This window comes from Sinocyclocheilus grahami, unplaced genomic scaffold, assembly GCF_001515645.1.
Source record: "Sinocyclocheilus grahami isolate Dianchi unplaced genomic scaffold, SAMN03320097.WGS_v1.1 scaffold462.1, whole genome shotgun sequence".
NCBI lineage: Eukaryota > Metazoa > Chordata > Actinopteri > Cypriniformes > Cyprinidae > Sinocyclocheilus > Sinocyclocheilus grahami.
The window spans coordinates 2,152,280-2,174,542 of NW_015505641.1; the positions used below are offsets into that span (position 1 = coordinate 2,152,280).

At 34.8% G+C, this 22,263-nt stretch overlaps 1 protein-coding gene across 1 annotated transcript in view; it reads left to right on the forward strand.

Moving 5' to 3' along the window:
- The first annotated feature begins 2,301 nt into the window (after positions 1–2,301).
- The window catches only part of LOC107552972 (polypeptide N-acetylgalactosaminyltransferase 18-like), a 153,828-nt gene continuing 133,866 nt past the window's right edge, over positions 2,302–22,263 (forward strand). The window contains exon 1 of the mRNA XM_016235034.1: positions 2,302–2,665. Within this exon, the coding sequence (XP_016090520.1) occupies positions 2,428–2,665 (238 nt within the window). The 5' untranslated portion in view covers positions 2,302–2,427. The remainder of the gene's footprint in view (positions 2,666–22,263) is intronic.

Here is a 22,263-nt window from a genome sequence, read left to right on the forward strand (position 1 = left end):
CTTCCCAAGAGCCAGAATCCTGTTTGTCACACAAGCAAGGACCCTCTGTTGTGCAATGTTGAGGTAAGTAACACTGTTTGTAATTTTTTGTGTGATTTGTATTTCATGGGTTGATATAATATTAGTATATCAGCTACAACAAAGTCTACTATAATTTACAACTTATTCAAAAATGTGTAAATTAATGTCAAGTATAAAGACAGCTGGTGTTGCAACCTAAAACATGGACATTTTCAATTTAGTTTGGAATTCCAACAACATTTATTGTTTAAGTTTGGATTTTTTTTTGTGGTAATCTAATTTACTTGGCTCAATAATGCCTTCTGCTAGTAGTGTTGTTTACTTTCTGAACAAATCCGTGATTTATTTTAATGAACTGATGAAGGGTGAATAATTGAGTGACTCAGTCGTAATAAATGTGTCGCCACCTACTGCAGTAGTAAGGATGTAACCTGCAGAAAAAGTCACTGAAAAATCCCCACCAGTGCACAAACTGAAGGCCCGTTGATACCACCACGGATATTTGGCATGAAAATGAGTTTTGATCTTTGCATGTGATTCGTTTGTTCTGACCACTGCATAAAAATGGCTTGTACAGCATTCATTCAAATGAAAGTGTTTATCGGACCAAATTTTCTCACCAAACATTTGTCTTGGTGTGAATAAGCCTTGTCCTTCTGGAATGCACAGATATGGACAAATGGAATGATACAGTTAAAAGTGCCTCTGTACTAAATATCAACACTTATAAAAGACCTGTTGTATGTAAATTTATGTTATATTGCAATATTAAAAATTATTCAAACAAAAGATGCCAGGGCTTTACTGTTCACAGATACCAAACCTGAATCCTAGCATGATGCTTCAGTTTTTAAAGGGATAGTTCACCCAAAAATGAAAATTCTGTCATCGGTATAGCCATTGACTTCCATATCATAGTTTTTTTTCTTTCCATACTATGGAAGTCAGTGGTTGGTTACTGAGTGGTTACTTGGTTACCAACATTCTTCAAAATATCTTCTTTTGCGCTCAACAACTGAGATAACTGGAGAGTGAATAAACGATGACAGAATTTGTATTTTTGAGTAGACTATCCATTTAACCGTGAAAGAGTGCAAGGTAGTTTGTAAGTAGCTAAACATTTAATATTTGACAACTGTTATCTAGTGACCATTATCTAGGGAGAGTAGAGTAGTTTGCATCACTAGGTAATATTTAATGATGCAAACTACTCTATTTTATGTCAAATTTCGCCATTTTGAAATGAAAATATAGGCTAAATCATTTACGCGATTCAGGTAATTCACAAGTACACTCTTAAAAATCAAGGTGCTTCAAAAGGTTCTTCAAGCGATGCCATAGAAGAGCCATTTTTGGTTCCACAAAGAACCATTCAGTCAAAGGTTCTTTAAAGAACCATCTCTTTCTTGCCTTTTTGTAATCTGAAGAACCTTCTTTCGCCACAAAGAACCTTTTGTGAAACAGAAAGGTTCTTCAGATGTTAAAGGTTCTTTATGGAACCATTTAGACAAAAAGGTTCTTCTATGGCATCGTGAAGCACCTTTATTTTTAAGAGTGTAACTGAATGTGACGAGACAAGAAACATTTAGCCAAATGAATAAGAATGAATGTGTGCATGTTTCAAAATAACAATGTTTGCAAATAAGTACAATTGTTTTACAAAAGTTCATATTCCTGTGTTTTGCCTATTCTTCTTTCTTTACCCGCATTCCATTAAATCCTTTACTTACTTAATTCCTAAATAATAAAAGACCACCCGAAAAATACCTATACAAGTTATTATGAATGTTATTATATACTTTATAAACAATCTCACAACTTTTGTAATCATGAGGGTATTAATAAGGCACACAGTGATTTCCCTGATCATTTCCAACTAGTTAAATCGATGGTGTGTTCATGCTTTGCTACAGCACTCCTCAATCTGCTCTGTGTAGCCTATTATTTATATTAGAGTTTAAAATGCAATGTGCTCCTTTATTTTGCTCGCTCAAGTCATGTTTGTTTTTATGAAACAGTAAAAAGTTACTTTATGAAACAGTAAGAGTCTCTGCGCCTCCTTACTGTTACCGGATCATTGTGCAATTGGTTCCATAGATTAGAGCTCATCTCATTGGTCAACAGGCTCAGGATCAAACCACACACATACTCGCGCACCTTCGCTCTCCTTCCTATAGCGCTGCTCGGCGCTGCAGATGGAGGACGCGGCGTTTCGTGTTGGAACAAGACGATAGTTGCCCATTTCAAGTCGCTGGAACCTGTCAGAGCTGAACAGCCCAGTGGCAGAATGAAGCGCGGACTGTAGTGTTTGCGTCAGGCGCGTTATTCTCCATCGGAGTACATACAGAGTTGAGGACAGGCGCACTTGTCCGCTGTGTCTCGGACTCTATATGGAGGGATGTCGGAATGGCTTGCACCAGGAGAACCAAAACTTTGGTGTCTACGTGTGTGATACTAAGTGGCATGACCAACATAGTGTGTCTTTTGTACGTCGGATGGGTGACTAATTACATTGCTAATGTGTACATCAAAGTGCCGATGCCTGTCCCAGCCCAAAAGTTGGAGGGCGACCGGAAAGGAGAAACTCTGCGGATTATAGAGCGACTGGATCGGCTGGAGAATGTGGTTAATCAGCACATACAAGGTAAGACGAATGTCTGTTTAATAACTGTGCATACAAATGTGACGTTTACTCTATAAACTCTATAAAACTAAGAGAAATAGACGAGCTGAAAACCCTTAAATCCCATCTGGACACTCTCCTTACATCCAGCAACTCCAAAGCCCTTAAAACTGTCCTTAAAATTTTCCTGATTTTGTAACCTGCATTTGTACTCTCAATTGTATGTACCCCTGGCATTGATGGTGTATGTTCTTAGCAATGCAATAAAAAAAAAGAGCTGAAAACCATAAATTCAGCACAAATGATGTGCCAAAATTAGTTGATATGCCAGTTTCCACTAAAAAAAGTGGACCATAAACGTATTTTTTTAACTGATGTTGAATGGAAGGGGTGATTAAATAAACATTAACATTAGAATGAACTAGATAGAAATAATAAAATAAATACAAAAATCACCACAACAGGTAACAAACTGGCACATGAAGCCTAAATGAATCTGTTTTACAGCCTGGCTAGATAGTTTTGGAACATATAATAAATAGCCTAAATAGTATACTAAATAATAAAAAACATATTTTATTTATTTATTATTATTATTATTATTATATATATTTTTTTACAATAACTTGGGTAACAGGGTTCCATTTTGAGGTTTATTAATACAGGAAGTAAAAAAAATTAATATGAATAAATAAATAAATAAAAACTGGTTCAATAATTCAAGACCTCAGTGAAACAGGCCAAAATGCGCATAGACTTTAAATAATTTTTAAACACTATATGCAATCTTATATGCCTTTTGTGAATTCTTTTCCTGTGAGAGAATGAAATACAGCTGAGAAACAGAAATTCAGCAAAAGAAAATCACATTATGTAAGTAATGATATTTTATTGCTGATGCAGAGGCACAAATTGTTGCATTTATATAGAAAAACCTTTCATTGTAAATGGAACTAAATTACCACCTTCGCAACGACTTGCCATGGGTGTTAACCACAGTTACCTGCCAAATATATTGCAATTATTGCACTTAAAAAAAAATCTACATCTATATAACATATTCCAATGTAAGAAGCTTTGAGAAGCGTTGTCATTGTGTGCAGCATTGATGTTTAAAACAATTTACTAACCATCGTTTTCATCAAAATACTGTAGTAATGTTGTATTAGCAGGCACTCTCATCACAAAAATAAACAACATACAAAATTACAAATATATGACATGTAGACTTACTATACAGTAGTGGGTTATACTATGTGTTGTTGTTGTGACGTTAACTACACCATGACACCATGGTTACCATGGTAAGTTTTTGTCTGCACTGTGAACAGACTTGATCTGGGTGAGGGAAATAGCAGTCCATTGTCGAATGTCTGTTTAATAACTGTGCATACAAATGTGACGTTTACTCTATAAACTCTATAAAACTAAGAGAAATAGACGAGCTGAAAACCCTTAAATCCCATCTGGACACTCTCCTTACATCCAGCAACTCCAAAGCCCTTAAAACTGTCCTTAAAATTTTCCTGATTTTGTAACCTGCATTTGTACTCTCAATTGTATGTACCCCTGGCATTGATGGTGTATGTTCTTAGCAATGCAATAAAAAAAAAAGAGCTGAAAACCATAAATTCAGCACAAATGATGTGCCAAAATTAGTTGATATGCCAGTTTCCACTAAAAAAAGTGGACCATAAACGTATTTTTTTAACTGATGTTGAATGGAAGGGGTGATTAAATAAACATTAACATTAGAATGAACTAGATAGAAATAATAAAATAAATACAAAAATCACCACAACAGGTAACAAACTGGCACATGAAGCCTAAATGAATCTGTTTTACAGCCTGGCTAGATAGTTTTGGAACATATAATAAATAGCCTAAATAGTATACTAAATAATAAAAAACATATTTTATTTATTTATTATTATTATTATTATTATATATATTTTTTTACAATAACTTGGGTAACAGGGTTCCATTTTGAGGTTTATTAATACAGGAAGTAAAAAAAATTAATATGAATAAATAAATAAATAAAAACTGGTTCAATAATTCAAGACCTCAGTGAAACAGGCCAAAATGCGCATAGACTTTAAATAATTTTTAAACACTATATGCAATCTTATATGCCTTTTGTGAATTCTTTTCCTGTGAGAGAATGAAATACAGCTGAGAAACAGAAATTCAGCAAAAGAAAATCACATTATGTAAGTAATGATATTTTATTGCTGATGCAGAGGCACAAATTGTTGCATTTATATAGAAAAACCTTTCATTGTAAATGGAACTAAATTACCACCTTCGCAACGACTTGCCATGGGTGTTAACCACAGTTACCTGCCAAATATATTGCAATTATTGCACTTAAAAAAAAATCTACATCTATATAACATATTCCAATGTAAGAAGCTTTGAGAAGCGTTGTCATTGTGTGCAGCATTGATGTTTAAAACAATTTACTAACCATCGTTTTCATCAAAATACTGTAGTAATGTTGTATTAGCAGGCACTCTCATCACAAAAATAAACAACATACAAAATTACAAATATATGACATGTAGACTTACTATACAGTAGTGGGTTATACTATGTGTTGTTGTTGTGACGTTAACTACACCATGACACCATGGTTACCATGGTAAGTTTTTGTCTGCACTGTGAACAGACTTGATCTGGGTGAGGGAAATAGCAGTCCATTGTGAAGAGTATATCTTCCACTCAGGTGCAAAACAGAAAAATCTATAGCCTAGAGTTTCATCATCATGACCTGAATACCAATTGTACATTTGTCCTGTCCTGTTCAAATCAGGTTGATTGCACCTTGCCTTATTGTTAATGACAATTTTATGTAGGTGTGACCTCCACTTTGCGATCTGGCAGCTTCACAAAGACCATTGATGATTGCTAACTCCTCTTCTTCTCTCTTCAGAGACTCTTGTTTAATGAACTTGGCACTGACTGAACTAATTATGAAAAGTGACTGATTGCTTCTGTCTGTACAGGTAGTTTAGATCTGTCAGCACTTCTCAGCACACACCATTTCTGTTTTTTTTCCATCATCATTTATGCATTTGTTTATTTGATACACTCTTAAAAAAAATTTAAGTTTATAATGGTCATCTAACCTCCATGGAACCTTTCCATTGCACAAAAGGTTCTTTATAGTGGAAAAATATTCTTTACATTATTTATATATTCTAGGCCCTATGAAATCCATTTTATATTTTCCCAAATTCAGTTTTATTTTTTTCCAAATTCGTTTTTTCCGTTAAAATTTTTCTAGTCTCTATTTTAATGGTTAAATAAAATGTTAAATTTATTAATCAGAAATCATGTCTAATTAATTAAAGCAATGAAACTTACACTATTTGAGAGCAATTTATTAAGAGTTTAACAAAAAAGAGGCCCTATGAAGTATGTTTTATTTTTTTCTCGAATTCATTTTTATTTATTCTTTTTTAAAATTATTTTTACAAAATTCTGTAATTTTCTGAATTACATTTTAGTGGTTTAATTAAATTTTAATAATCAAGAGCATCTATAATTAATTGATTTTATAAACAATATATTATTTTATTATATATACTGTATATTTTTTTTTCAGAAATAGTGTTTTGTGTATTTATATTTTTCTGCTAAATACATTCTGGTAAATACTTTTTCTGGTAAATATTCCTTTAAAAATAATGTTTTAATAATCATTTTATTATTAGTAGTAGTACTAACATTACATTAAGTAATATATTTCTGTCAAAGTTTCTTCAAGTTAAACCGGACTTTTATTTTGATGGGTTGCTGTTAAGACCTTTCGGTGTCTGTTTGTATATGATATGATGATAGTATTTCTCGAAAGAAATGGTAAAATGCTCTCAGAGTAGTTCTAGAGATTATGTTTATGTGTTCATGTACTCATATATTGAGGCAACAGAGGCTAAAAACACAGCGAGCGTCACACGCGCTTCAGTATGTGTATAGTAACCGAAACAGCACGTCTGCGCCATTCATTCACACAGAGACATGCAGAGCATGCAATATTCACAGACTCTAGTCCATATCGCGTTTTGAAATTTGGCAAATTCTGTGACATTCCACGTTCCACGATTCAGTCCGCATTTTCATAGGGCCCTAATATTCTTTGCACTACGATTTATTTTAAGAAGTTTTTATAGAAATGTTCATTGGGGATCCTGAAATGCTTCCTCTGTGGCATTGCTGCAAAGCCCCCCTTTGCGAACCTTTATTTCTATTTAATGCATTTCAGTTACATGTTTGAGGTCAGAATTTGGTTGATTGTGAATATACTGATTCATCTTTAAAATATTCATGCAAAAACTGAATGGTGGATTCTACCCCTTGCAATTAGTACAGCCTAATCAACCTTCCCCGAAAAGCATCTGCCAAACAGTATGCAGCAATAAAGCTTTTGTAGTTTCTCACTGTTGTGCAAGCTTTATTCCGGGTTCGTTTTCAGCTTCTTCGAAAAGCACTAATTTGTTGCAGAACTGAAAACACAAGCAATTTGCTGTTCTCTTACTGGTTTATTAGTCTACAACAGCATGCACAGCATGATTTGTCTGCTTCACTGAATATCTTAGGAATACAAATTGTGTTGCTCAAGAAAGCCTGTAATGTAATTGTATTAATGGACTCCTTTTGTGCTTTGTTATAAAATACACACTTCATTGTTAGAGATATGATTCTGTCGTAGTTACTAACTGGATGTATGTTGATATGGGTTGCAGACAGCCAGTGTGGTGCTCAAACCGAATCAAGGGCGCAAACAAACCTCACTGAGCTGAGAGGCGGCTACAGATGATTACTTGAGCAAACATTCCCGAGCTACAGCCGCAGACACTTTGTGCTGTTTGGCACATTCTGGGGGCTTCAGGAATGGGCTTGGAAAGTGCGTTAGGGAGCATTTTTTTAGTTACAACACATGACTTTTTTTATTGCATGGCAGGGATTGTTAAAGGGGTCATATGATGCCCATTTTCCACAAGTTGATATGATTATTTAGGGTCTTAATGAAAAGTCTGTAACATAGTTTGGTTAAAATTTCTCAATGGTAGTATAAAAACACCTTTTTTTACCCTGTCAAAAACAGCATTTTTCAGAGCATGCAGATTTGTAGCATTTTCCTGCTAATGTTAATGAGCTCTGCTGACCCCGCCCCTCTCTTCCGAGCCGCTCTCAGAGAGACTGTTTACTTTAGCTGCATTCATCATGAAACTTGCTAATTAGCACATTATTAGGAACGGCGATTTGCAAAGATTTGTTAAAAAAAACCTTACACTCACTTCTGTAGGTGAAGCTGGATCACGAATGATTTGCGCGAACATAGATGCGTTTATGTAGATCGGGGGCGCATTCCTTTCAAAAACAATCATAATCCACTGCGTCTTCAGCGGCTCAGATGTCGGGAGTAAACGACGACTGCTATGTTCATTATTACATCCAACAACAGAACACTTCAATCGCTTGGGAGTCATTCTTGTCTACAACTGCTCCAGCGGTGAAACAATGGCGGACTGATGACAGTCACTCAGGGCGGGTCTAAGGTAAGACGCCTGTCCAGTCTGTGCTGAAACGTTACTGTCAATCAAACTATCGTGGGAGGGGCCTGTCTGTGTGACGTCACACAGATGATATGATGATAGTATTTCTCGAAAGAAATGGTAAAATGCTCTCAGAGTAGTTCTAGAGATTATGTTTATGTGTTCATGTACTCATATATTGAGGCAACAGAGGCTAAAAACACAGCGAGCGTCACACGCGCTTCAGTATGTGTATAGTAACCGAAACAGCACGTCTGCGCCATTCATTCACACAGAGACATGCAGAGCATGCAATATTCACAGACTCTAGTCCATATCGCGTTTTGAAATTTGGCAAATTCTGTGACATTCCACGTTCCACGATTCAGTCCGCATTTTCATAGGGCCCTAATATTCTTTGCACTACGATTTATTTTAAGAAGTTTTTATAGAAATGTTCATTGGGGATCCTGAAATGCTTCCTCTGTGGCATTGCTGCAAAGCCCCCCTTTGCGAACCTTTATTTCTATTTAATGCATTTCAGTTACATGTTTGAGGTCAGAATTTGGTTGATTGTGAATATACTGATTCATCTTTAAAATATTCATGCAAAAACTGAATGGTGGATTCTACCCCTTGCAATTAGTACAGCCTAATCAACCTTCCCCGAAAAGCATCTGCCAAACAGTATGCAGCAATAAAGCTTTTGTAGTTTCTCACTGTTGTGCAAGCTTTATTCCGGGTTCGTTTTCAGCTTCTTCGAAAAGCACTAATTTGTTGCAGAACTGAAAACACAAGCAATTTGCTGTTCTCTTACTGGTTTATTAGTCTACAACAGCATGCACAGCATGATTTGTCTGCTTCACTGAATATCTTAGGAATACAAATTGTGTTGCTCAAGAAAGCCTGTAATGTAATTGTATTAATGGACTCCTTTTGTGCTTTGTTATAAAATACACACTTCATTGTTAGAGATATGATTCTGTCGTAGTTACTAACTGGATGTATGTTGATATGGGTTGCAGACAGCCAGTGTGGTGCTCAAACCGAATCAAGGGCGCAAACAAACCTCACTGAGCTGAGAGGCGGCTACAGATGATTACTTGAGCAAACATTCCCGAGCTACAGCCGCAGACACTTTGTGCTGTTTGGCACATTCTGGGGGCTTCAGGAATGGGCTTGGAAAGTGCGTTAGGGAGCATTTTTTTAGTTACAACACATGACTTTTTTTATTGCATGGCAGGGATTGTTAAAGGGGTCATATGATGCCCATTTTCCACAAGTTGATATGATTATTTAGGGTCTTAATGAAAAGTCTGTAACATAGTTTGGTTAAAATTTCTCAATGGTAGTATAAAAACACCTTTTTTTACCCTGTCAAAAACAGCATTTTTCAGAGCATGCAGATTTGTAGCATTTTCCTGCTAATGTTAATGAGCTCTGCTGACCCCGCCCCTCTCTTCCGAGCCGCTCTCAGAGAGACTGTTTACTTTAGCTGCATTCATCATGAAACTTGCTAATTAGCACATTATTAGGAACGGCGATTTGCAAAGATTTGTTAAAAAAAACCTTACACTCACTTCTGTAGGTGAAGCTGGATCACGAATGATTTGCGCGAACATAGATGCGTTTATGTAGATCGGGGGCGCATTCCTTTCAAAAACAATCATAATCCACTGCGTCTTCAGCGGCTCAGATGTCGGGAGTAAACGACGACTGCTATGTTCATTATTACATCCAACAACAGAACACTTCAATCGCTTGGGAGTCATTCTTGTCTACAACTGCTCCAGCGGTGAAACAATGGCGGACTGATGACAGTCACTCAGGGCGGGTCTAAGGTAAGACGCCTGTCCAGTCTGTGCTGAAACGTTACTGTCAATCAAACTATCGTGGGAGGGGCCTGTCTGTGTGACGTCACACAGGCAGGCATCTGAGATCGGCTCGATTTGAGAAAGGGGGAAAGATTTTAGTAGATTAACAAAAAACCATTGGGTGGATTTTTATAATTTTAGGGTGGTTGTGTACACTCACTGCCAAGACACATTTCAGTTCAAACAACTTGTAAAAGTGCATGTAGCATCCTATGACCCCTTTAAGGTTTATCTGAAATACCGTGATCTTTGTAGTTAATGATTTTTAATGAAATATTGTGGGTTGAGTACAATTTAAGCTCAAATGACAGCATTTGCCATGTTGATTAGCTCAAAAACTATTTTAATCTTTACTTGAAAAACAATTCTATGTAAAGATATATCCAATTTTCTTTGCTACAACAACAGAACACCTAAAACCTTAAAATGACTGTAAAAATGGTGAGAACTACTTTATAGCTCAAACAATAGATACATTTAACAGAATAATTAATGTGAGTGCTTTTGTAAAATGATAAGCTTCACAATTCTGCTTTTAAATCAGTTGGCCTCATGGTATTCCTTTGTAAGTGCTTGTTCCTTGCTGTGACCTCAATTTATTTAATACAAAGAATGAGTATTTGGTGGTATTCAATAGTATTCCACAAATGCTTTTGATTGAGCTTTTATTGAACTCAATCAAACTTTATTGAACATTATTGAGTAGTACTTTTAAGGATACGTTCACCCAAAAATGAAAATCTGCTCAAACGTTACTCAACTTCAGATCATTAAGATGTAGATGAGTTTGTTTCTTCATTAGAACAGATTTGGAGAAATGTTGCATTAATTCACTTGCTCACCAATGAGTGAGTACATTTTCAGTACATTTTCATTTTTGGGTGATCTTTTCCATTAAGTACATTAATTTTCACTTTTTAGTGGCAAAACTGTATCTTATGATACAGTGCTGACCACAAGGTTGTTCTTCATCATCACAGACTTTACACTGCCTCTCTCTCTGTAGCATACAAGTATTTTCCAGAATGAGTGATTTATATGGAAGAGGTACATGCCAGCTGTGGCTCTACCACCTGGTACATACAGCCTGGAGGATGGCCCGGCTGATCTCCCTGTCATCCTCAACCTGATGAAAATGCAGCACGCTTCAGCACAGCAGCTCTTTAGCACTGTAGTGGATTTTCTGTTGAAAGCCAAAGAGAAAGAACAACAGAATCACTTAGTCCCTCTTTCAGGTGTGTAGTTACATTGTGTAGAGTAGCGAAGTGAAGCGAACAGATTCTCAGCTCATAACATTCTGTTTATCTGCTCTCATACGTTTGCATTTAGCTTTTATGCAAAGTGCTGCACCATGTGCAAAAACAAATCAAGAACATAGTATTTCATGGGAGCTCAAGGATCAAATTCAGCAGCAGAAGAAGCAGGAATAGGAATTTCTGTTGTGGAATAAGAATAAACAATTTTGTAGATTCCAAATATTGATTATGATAAACACTGTTTTCTTTGAAATAGAACAGAAAAGGATTTGTTTTGTAACTGTAATGTTGAAGTCAATATGAAATTTCATAATGTGACATGTTTTGTGAAAACTGGATTTTCAATGAAGAAAAATGCAGAGCAAGACATGGATTTTATCCACTGGGAATTGATTAGATTGTAGATCACAGGTAGTTATTTTGTAATAATTATAATAATAATAAATAATTCCTTAAAGAATACAATAATATTTTGAACTTCATGTGCTACCACATTAATCACATTTTTGGGTCTCTTGACATAACGTCATATATTTCCAGCTTTTGTTCACATTGGGATGTAATAAAATATTTTATATTATTAGTATTTATGACAGCATATTTTATTAGTAATTATAACAATACCAACACCAATAATTTTTTTTAGCATATTTGTACTTGGTGATTAATCTTTAGTCCAGTTGTTCAGCAAGTTTGTTGGCAAGTTCATGGATTCTCACCATTGTTTATTCATTGTTTCATATTTCCAGTTCATCTGCACTGAATTAAATGCATATATGAACACAATGGTGAGACTTTGTCTTGAGAACTAGTCTAGAAATTACAAACCCAATTCCAAAAAAGTTGGGACACTGTACAAATTGTGAGTAAAAAAGGAATGGAATAATTTACAAATCTCATAAACTTATATTTTATTCACAATAGAATATAGATAACATATCAAATGTTGAAAGTGAGACATTTTGAAATGTCATGCCAAATATTGGCTCATTTTGGATTTCATGAGAGCTACACATTCCAAAAAAGGTGGGACAGGTAGCAATAAGAGGCCGGAAAAATTAAATGTACATATAAGGAACAGCTGGAAGACCAATTTTGATATTACCACCTGCCTCTTTAAAAATGTCCACATCAATTAGCAGTAGTAAGAAATAAAATGAATAAATACCTGCATACATAAATAACAGATAGGTTGGTTTGTTCGGTTATCAGAAACACCTTTTTAAAATAGTATTAAAGAACTTTTAAAGAAACTGGGGAAACACATACTATTATTTTACATTTTGCTCATTAAAAAATTGCCTTGTTGTAACAGACACAAGTGCCAGCAGGAAAGCTGCAGGTCTCGTTGGAACTTATTTAAGAAGTTGAGATGTGATGGTAATGACAAGCAGTCTAGTGCTAGATTTTGTCTGTCTTTATTCAAATTTGAAATATGAATATTTATGCAGATGGTATTACTATTCAGGTTAATATAAAAGTGTGCTATAGAAATCTACAGATGCTTGGAAATTGACATTTTTCGCTATTTATATTTTAGAGAATTACCTATTTATGAACATTACCTAACTGCTGTGTAGGAATGTATGTTATGGAATATTTGGTTTGATGGCAGCGTGATCTGAGATGAGTAAAATGGATGACACCGTCTCCGAGGACTGCATTTTCTTCTTTGAGAAGCTGTGATTTCTCATTTCCTCTCATCCTCCGCTCCCGATGAGTCTCCTCTAATAAGCAGTGGGTTGGGGTTAATTACCTCAACAGAAAGGCATGGAATCACAGCCGAGATGTTGTACTTGGCACCCCTCAGAAGAGATTCGAGCTTTTCAAGTTGCCCTCAACTGCCCTTTTGACTGACAGGTGGCTGTGCGAGTGAGGAGTATCGGCAGGGCTGATTTATGGCTGTCCTGGAGGGTTTATCCTGTGATAATCACAATGAGCTCTGTTAAACAAAGACACGGCAAAGCCTCTGATCCAGAAAGACAGGCTATTAATCAGTACAGCTCACACACGACATTTAGGTGCTTGAATTTATAGTGCTTTAAATCACTTGGTATTTGAAAAAAACTAGTAAAGGTAGTAACTGGATTTTATATTGTGGTCTCTCAGTGTATTTTGTATAAGTCAATGTCCTGTAACTTAGCATGATCAAGTACCACGGTCTTAGTCTAGTAATGTCGCTGTCCCTCCTAATCGCCCCTGTCTGGGACCCCCCTGTTCACTGTGCAGTGTTGGTTTGGTGAACTCAGCAGGCAATGTCTTTGGCCTTTGTGCTGTATCTCATGCTGTTTGAAATTTTTTTCCGGCCCTACATGTTTCCCCCCTTGGCATGTCCAAATGCCCATATGGTAAATCTGTGTCGGATGCAAAATATTCTAAATATCAGTTTCTTTTGAAATAACACCAAGTAGCATTAGATTTTTAAATTGAGGCTTGATATTGGATATTTAATTGTGCTGCTTTTTCCCTTATGTACATTACATTTTGTTGCCATGTAATGCTGACTGAAATTTAATCTTTAAAATTGCAAATAATTTAACAACACTCTTTAGTAAATCATGACATTGTAATCAGCCAGAAATAATATCAGTGCATTACTAATACATAACACCTTAAGGCAAAACCATTGTTTTTTCATGCACTGGTCAATTTTGAGATTTTAGGCTATTTTGCTTTCATAACTAGTGGGAAACACATACTGGATTGTTTTATTTGTTTATATTTTAGAGAATTACCTATTTATGAACATTACCTAACTGCTGTGTAGGAATGTATGTTATGGAATATTTGGTTTGATGGCAGCGTGATCTGAGATGAGTAAAATGGATGACACCGTCTCCGAGGACTGCATTTTCTTCTTTTTTCATAACTAGTGGGAAACACATACTGGATTGTTTTATTTATTTATATTTTAACTGTTTGCATCTATAGATTTCAATTAAAATACATATCTTTAAAATTAAATAATCAAAATGTAAAAATTTATTAATTAATTCAATTCAATTCAATTCAAGTTTATTTGTATAGCGATTTTCATGATACAAATCGTTGCAAAGTAGCTTTACAGAAAATTAAGTTCCTACAATATATTTAGTAGTAGCTTTTCCATGGTGACTATGTCAAATTGATGTAGATATGGCAGAAATGTACGGTAAAATTCAGTTAATGATGTAATCAAACAGACGACGAACACTATTAAAAGCAATGATTATATGTTGCAATCAAACTTGTAGCAAAATTTGATAGTTTATGTTTTTTCAGGGTTGGCATCATCTGAGGTCCTCTGAGGGGTTGGCATCATCTCTGGTCTTTGTAAGGGCTGGATCCAGACTGAAGCTTGTGTAATTCCTAGTTCGTGGCAGAAACAGAGAAACAGAGACATAATTAGCATGGCTGCAGTTCCAACCAAGCAAAATGATTTGTTCAACCCAAACTAAAGAATAATAATGTGCATTTGATCAGATATAACTGCAGTACAAGATTATGAGATGCGTTATTTGAATGCTTGGCCAAAGAGGTTAATTACCTCAACAGAAAGGCATGGAATCACAGCCGAGATGTTGTACTTGGCACCCCTCAGAAGAGATTCGAGCTTTTCAAGTTGCCCTCAACTGCCCTTTTGACTGACAGGTGGCTGTGCGAGTGAGGAGTATCGGCAGGGCTGATTTATGGCTGTCCTGGAGGGTTTATCCTGTGATAATCACAATGAGCTCTGTTAAACAAAGACACGGCAAAGCCTCTGATCCAGAAAGACAGGCTATTAATCAGTACAGCTCACACACGACATTTAGGTGCTTGAATTTATAGTGCTTTAAATCACTTGGTATTTGAAAAAAACTAGTAAAGGTAGTAACTGGATTTTATATTGTGGTCTCTCAGTGTATTTTGTATAAGTCAATGTCCTGTAACTTAGCATGATCAAGTACCACGGTCTTAGTCTAGTAATGTCGCTGTCCCTCCTAATCGCCCCTGTCTGGGACCCCCCTGTTCACTGTGCAGTGTTGGTTTGGTGAACTCAGCAGGCAATGTCTTTGGCCTTTGTGCTGTATCTCATGCTGTTTGAAATTTTTTTTCCGGCCCTACATGTTTCCCCCCTTGGCATGTCCAAATGCCCATATGGTAAATCTGTGTCGGATGCAAAATATTCTAAATATCAGTTTCTTTTGAAATAACACCAAGTAGCATTAGATTTTTAAATTGAGGCTTGATATTGGATATTTAATTGTGCTGCTTTTTCCCTTATGTACATTACATTTTGTTGCCATGTAATGCTGACTGAAATTTAATCTTTAAAATTGCAAATAATTTAACAACACTCTTTAGTAAATCATGACATTGTAATCAGCCAGAAATAATATCAGTGCATTACTAATACATAACACCTTAAGGCAAAACCATTGTTTTTTCATGCACTGGTCAATTTTGAGATTTTAGGCTATTTTGCTTTCATAACTAGTGGGAAACACATACTGGATTGTTTTATTTATTTATATTTTAACTGTTTGCATCTATAGATTTCAATTAAAATACATATCTTTAAAATTAAATAATCAAAATGTAAAAATTTATTAATTAATTCAATTCAATTCAATTCAAGTTTATTTGTATAGCGATTTTCATGATACAAATCGTTGCAAAGTAGCTTTACAGAAAATTAAGTTCCTACAATATATTTAGTAGTAGCTTTTCCATGGTGACTATGTCAAATTGATGTAGATATGGCAGAAATGTACGGTAAAATTCAGTTAATGATGTAATCAAACAGACGACGAACACTATTAAAAGCAATGATTATATGTTGCAATCAAACTTGTAGCAAAATTTGATAGTTTATGTTTTTTCAGGGTTGGCATCATCTGAGGTCCTCTGAGGGGTTGGCATCATCTCTGGTCTTTGTAAGGGCTGGATCCAGACTGAAGCTTGTGTAATTCCTAGTTCGTGGCAGAAACAGAGAAACAGAGACATAATTAGCATGACATCCGTCTAGTTGAAAATTGTAATCCAAGAGATTCTGTGTACTGCTTTTTGGTCCAGTAAGTAATATCTCCGTCTTATCCGAATTCAATAAGATAAAATTATTGGTCATTCAATCTTTTACATTTTTAATACACTCTGTTAGCTTAGATACTTTAGAAGTTTCATCTGGTCTTGTTGAGATATATAGTTGAGTGGAATGGAAACTAATCCCTTATTTTCTAATAATATTACCAAGGGGTAACATGTATATTGAAAATTGCAGAGAACCTAGGACAGATCCTAGTGGCACTCCATACTTTACTGGTGATAATTGAGATGACTCCCCGTTTAAATAAACAAAGTGGTAGCGATCGGACAGGTAGGATCTAAACCATCATTCATTCATTCATTCATTCATTCATTCATTCATTCACTTTTGAGTCAGAAATTTCCGCTTCAGCAGCACTTACATAGACCAAACTTTACAGTTTTATTCCTATCTATATTCTGAAGGTTTTTACCGAGGGGTTTGCATATAATTCGCCTGATATATATTTTTACATTTTATTCCTAAAAACATGGTGATGTATTTTTGTCTGGTTGTTGAAAGTATTTGTCTGATTATGGAGTGATAAAAAGAGATCCAAAAAACCCCTCTGTAAAATCCTTTAACTCTAATATGTCAACAATATAAAACACGAATTTTCAACTTGGCTTTGAACTAGTTTCGATTTTTGTTCTCAGGTTTATGCAAATTATTGCATATTTAATTAGATAGTGCCTCATTTGCATATTTAAACATAGCATTTCAGAAAACATATAGTGCAAAACAATTACCTTAATTTACTGTGATTAATCAGCTGGGGAAAGTATGCTGATATGTATTAGTAAAAATTGTACCCTATTCACCTGTTGTGTTTTGCCTTAATATTTACTTCTATAAACTATAAATTGACTTGTATAAACTGTAAACTTGTTTAAACTATACATTTACTTTGCATTGTTTGTTTGAAAATTGAAATACGATTTATGAATGTTAAAGAAAAACAACAATAGCCATTACTGTACATCTAATATAATCAGAAGCCATTCTTGAGTGTAACTGATTGTTAGAGTGACACATTAAGACTTCATTAATGGAATTGCTCGCTTCATTTCCTCTCCAAGTGTTGGTTGCCTTGAACTTGCAGTAAAAATCAAACCAACCATTTTGTCCGGCTGATCTGTTCCCCTTTTAAAACAGGTCATTCAAGGGTATAAGCCTTAAATGGGTTTCTCCATCTGTAGTCATGACTACAGCAGTAATGCTGTTCGGTTTTGATTGTATTTTGTAAGATAAATGCTTTTAGCCTGTTGGTCTTCTTGATTGAGTTCTTTAAAGACACACTACAGTATATTCCTGCTCTTCGTGCTGAGTGCACACTCATGCACAATGAAGATTATGCTACAGTTTCTCAAAAGCTTTCATGCTGAGATGATTTAAATAGGTTTGAATTAAAGCAGCACAATGCAAATACCTACTTGTTTTGCGCCGTGCATTTGATTTTCCTGGAATAAATAATTTGACCTAACTATAAAAAATAGGACGGAGTAATACCTTGATGTAAACAAAATAAAAATTTGCATTAATTATAGCGCTCTAAAGCAAGTGGATTTGCATGTCTGTTCAACCCAGATATAACAGAGTTGTGTGGACTAAAAAAAATCCAGTTCATTAAATATTTATCCATGTGCAAAGACGGTATGCTTGGAAAGCTTAAAGAGAGTCAAAACATAGTATCACCGAAGTCAACCTTATTTTGCAATGTCGACTGAATCTCTAATAGAGAAAATAACGTGCTGATATCAGGGTCCGCCACACTGCGAAAAGATGCAAATTTTCTTATTTAAGAATTTGTATCTGAACTCCCAAAGGAGCAGAAGAAACAGTTGGCACACTGGTGCAAATTGAGGTCATGTTTCACTATATAGCACAGTCACCGCCTTCCTTTGAGAGTGCTTTGAGGAAACACATCATAACTATAAATATTCAGCTTGTCATGGCACTGGGACTAATGACTAAAGTTGGTTTATCAGAATCAAGCAGGCATGGTTTGGGTTCACTTGTCCCCTTAAAAGGAAGGCCACTGCAAATCGATAAATAGTTGTTCTGAGTGAGGCCTACACTATAAAAAATATTTATTGAATTTAAGCAGGGGATAAAACGTAAAAAAAAAAAAAAAAAAAAAAACTTTTCAGCTATCAGTCTTCTTCAGTGTAAAAAAAAAAGAAATGAATACTTTTATGCAGTAAGGACACATACAATTGTTAAAAAGTGACAGTAAAGTCTTTATAATGTTACAAAAATGTATATTTCAAATAATTGTTGTTCTTTTGAACTTTCTATTTATCAAAGAATTCTGAAAAAAAAGTTAAAAAAAAAAACACTAATAATAGTTGATAATAATCAAGCAAATCAGCATATTAGAATGATTTCTGAAGGATCATGTGACACTGAAGACTGGAGCAATGATGCTGAAAATACAGCTTTGCATCACAGGAATAAATTAGATTTTAAAATATATTATAATAGAAAACAGTAATTTTAAATTGTAATAAAAAAAAAAAAAAACTTTTCAGCTATCAGTCTTCTTCAGTGTAAAAAAAAAAGAAATGAATACTTTTATGCAGTAAGGACACATACAATTGTTAAAAAGTGACAGTAAAGTTTATAATGTTATATAAACTTTATAATGTTACAAAAATGTATATTTCAAATAATTGTTGTTCTTTTGAACTTTCTATTTATCAAAGAATTCTGAAAAAAAAGTAAAAAAAAAAAACACTAATAATAGTTGATAATAATCAAGCAAATCAGCATATTAGAATGATTTCTGAAGGATCATGTGACACTGAAGACTGGAGCAATGATGCTGAAAATACAGCTTTGCATCACAGGAATAAATTAGATTTTAAAATATATTATAATAGAAAACAGTAATTTTAAATTGTAATAATATTTTAGAATATTTAATCAAATAAATGTAGCCTTGGTGGTTTTTATGTTCTACAGCAGGCGGATATTACTTTGAGGAAGAGTTATATTTTTTGATAAGTTATTTTTGATATAAATATCATATTTTACTGAAAACTTTTTTTTATATATAATGCTGTTGTTGCTGTTTTATAAAAGCTATTAGCAGTTGTGTGTAACAGTGACTTTACCAGGGCTTAGGGGTGTTGTTAGATATGACGCACAGCGGCTAAAACCGCCTTAACCTAAAAACATTATGGCCTTAAATGGCTTATTCCTTTATTTTATAATGTAAAGAAACATATTAATTTCCAGTTGTATTATAATACCTTTGTATAATTTTGTTTTTAGTACATTTGTAGTCCAAAATTTGTGTTCTTGGATTGTCAAAACAAGCAAAAGGAGATTAGCATGGAACATGTTTTTCATAATTTCTGTTTCTTATTTTAGTAAGAAAGAATAAGAGGAGAAGGGCGGCAGATGATGCCTGTGATTCAGACAGCCACAGACTTGCTTTTTTTGTCCTCGCCACTCTTGAATTTGTGATTCTAATTAGAAGCAATGGGATGTAATTAGTCATTAATTAAGACAGAGCCAAGCGGAGCGCAGTATCTCTGAGTAAGCACAGCTAAAGGAAGTCAGTCACTCTCTGAACTTAAGAGACATTCGCTTGGGATGAGCTCACTGTCTTTTCCACAGGCTCATGCGGCGCTATTCACCACTGTGCAGCTGGAAGGGAAGAAATGCACTTGATGCAGATATGCTTGATTATCAGCTTGTCTCATCTTTTTATTTTTAGCCCGGGATTTATAGATAATAACTGATTACCACTGATCTGTATGCCACCCAAATGCATTTTTTTATCGCTTGTATGTGCTCCGAAGTTTTATCACTTTGCTAAAATAATACTGATGAATGCAGCTAAGGGAGTCATCTTTATTCTATCTATCTATCTATCTATCTATCTATCTATCTATCTATCTATCTATCTATCTATCTATCTCCCTATCTATCTCTGTCTGTCTGTCTGTCCGCTTGATTCAATCCTATATCTATATATATATATATACCAATTTGGAGTAGACGTCACAGTTACGTCACTTGCAGCTGCGCGCGCATAGTGGTGGAAGAAAAACACTGGGAACAAGTGGAGGGAAACGGGTAAAATCCATGGAATAAGAGAAAACATTTATTGTTGTGCCTTTGGATGCAGAATCGGAATGCAAATAATTTTTATATAACACTGTCTCAAAGACGCCATTTTAAGCTAAACGCAGATGTTTAAACGGACAGACTATGGATGGAACCTGCTATGATTACCCTACTTTTGAAGCATAAATTGATTTAAACAATAGGTCTATAATATTCATATAGGGCACATATTGTATTAGCCCTACAGTTTAAATACATGCATGAAATCCTATTTAAACCTATAACATTTTACATAACATTTACCTATTTTATCTCACAGTTCTGAGTTTTTTTCTTGCTAATGCAAGTTTATATATCCTAGTTCGGACTTTATAACTTTATTCAAGTCAACAATTGCGAGTTTGTTAATTCTGAGGGAAAAAAGCCAGAAGTGTGGGATTATAAACTAAAAAGAAAGAATGATGAGTTGATTTTTCTTACCAGAATTGTGAGATATAATCTCGGAATTGCAAGAAAAAAGTCTAAATTTTGAAATATAAACTCAAAATTAAATTTTTTATTCTTTTATTCCATGGCTTGAATAGACTGCTACGTTAAAATTGGCATTTTCTGCCACCACACGTCATCACTGTTTGCAAACACTGAAATTGGTCTATATCCTATTGATTATCAAAGACGAGGGGGACTTTAAATAGGTTTTTCAGGGTAACCATACATAGATTGATATTCACACAAAACACTGGTTTCCTTGTTCACAGGCCACTGTATAAGGAATAGTCATCATTTACTCACGCGCATGATGTTCCACCTGTATGACTTTCTTTTTTTCTTCTGTGAAAAACACAAGGAGAAATTTTGAAGAATGTACTTGCCACACTTTTCTATTTAAAAGCCAAGCTCTAAAATGACAACAAAAGCACGTCTTTTACCATATGGGAACTTTGAGTGTGGAACATCGCTTTCAGGCTCTCAATTCTTTCATTTATAGCTTTTGTGCTTTAACATTTACAACTGTATCTTGCATATTCCTCAGAGGCATGTCACTTTATGGCTGTTTGACTGTTTATGGCTTTAAATGAAAGTGAAGAGGAGTGCCGTCTTGTGAATAAACAGGAAAGAGTATGAAAGCTGTAAATAGGCGTGATGATCACCCACAGGTTTACACTGTTTGATGACAATTGAACTGCTCATTTTGAAATTACGGTGAAGGCGTTGAACATCCTGAAGCATGAAATATACTCAAGTAGTCATTTCCAAAAGCCCACAGTGCAGGATTTTATGTTGTTTTCTGTCCTGTTTGATTTAGTTCATGAAACAATAGAAGCATACTAAGTGCATTCATTAAAAAAAATTTATTTATCTCATTAACCTCAATTTGCTCTCATTGAGAATCTGTTGAATGATATTTGTGGATGATAACAGTTCCTCTGTGAGTAATGACTGGACAAACATCTGTACCTCTTAATGCTTTGCTAAATCTTGAATTTCCAGCCAAGCATCTAAAAAGACAAATAACCATATTAAGCATGGGGACATTTACCTAAAGAGAATACAACATAATCACTTGAGATGTATTATCGGGTTTTCCACAAGGTGTATTCACCAAACAGAATGATGCCAATCTCTCTGAGCATCTCTTGTTTTGAGTCCAGGTGGGAATTGCTTCATAGAACGTTTTCCAAACTCATTATAGCTGTTTGTAATTAGATATTTAGGATGCTGTTGGTGCTTCAGGGATAAATGTGCTTTAGTGATTTTGGCTTGAATACCATTGTGCGTTTTAAATAAAAACTCAAAGCCTTTCTGTCCAGTACTGATACATGACTGC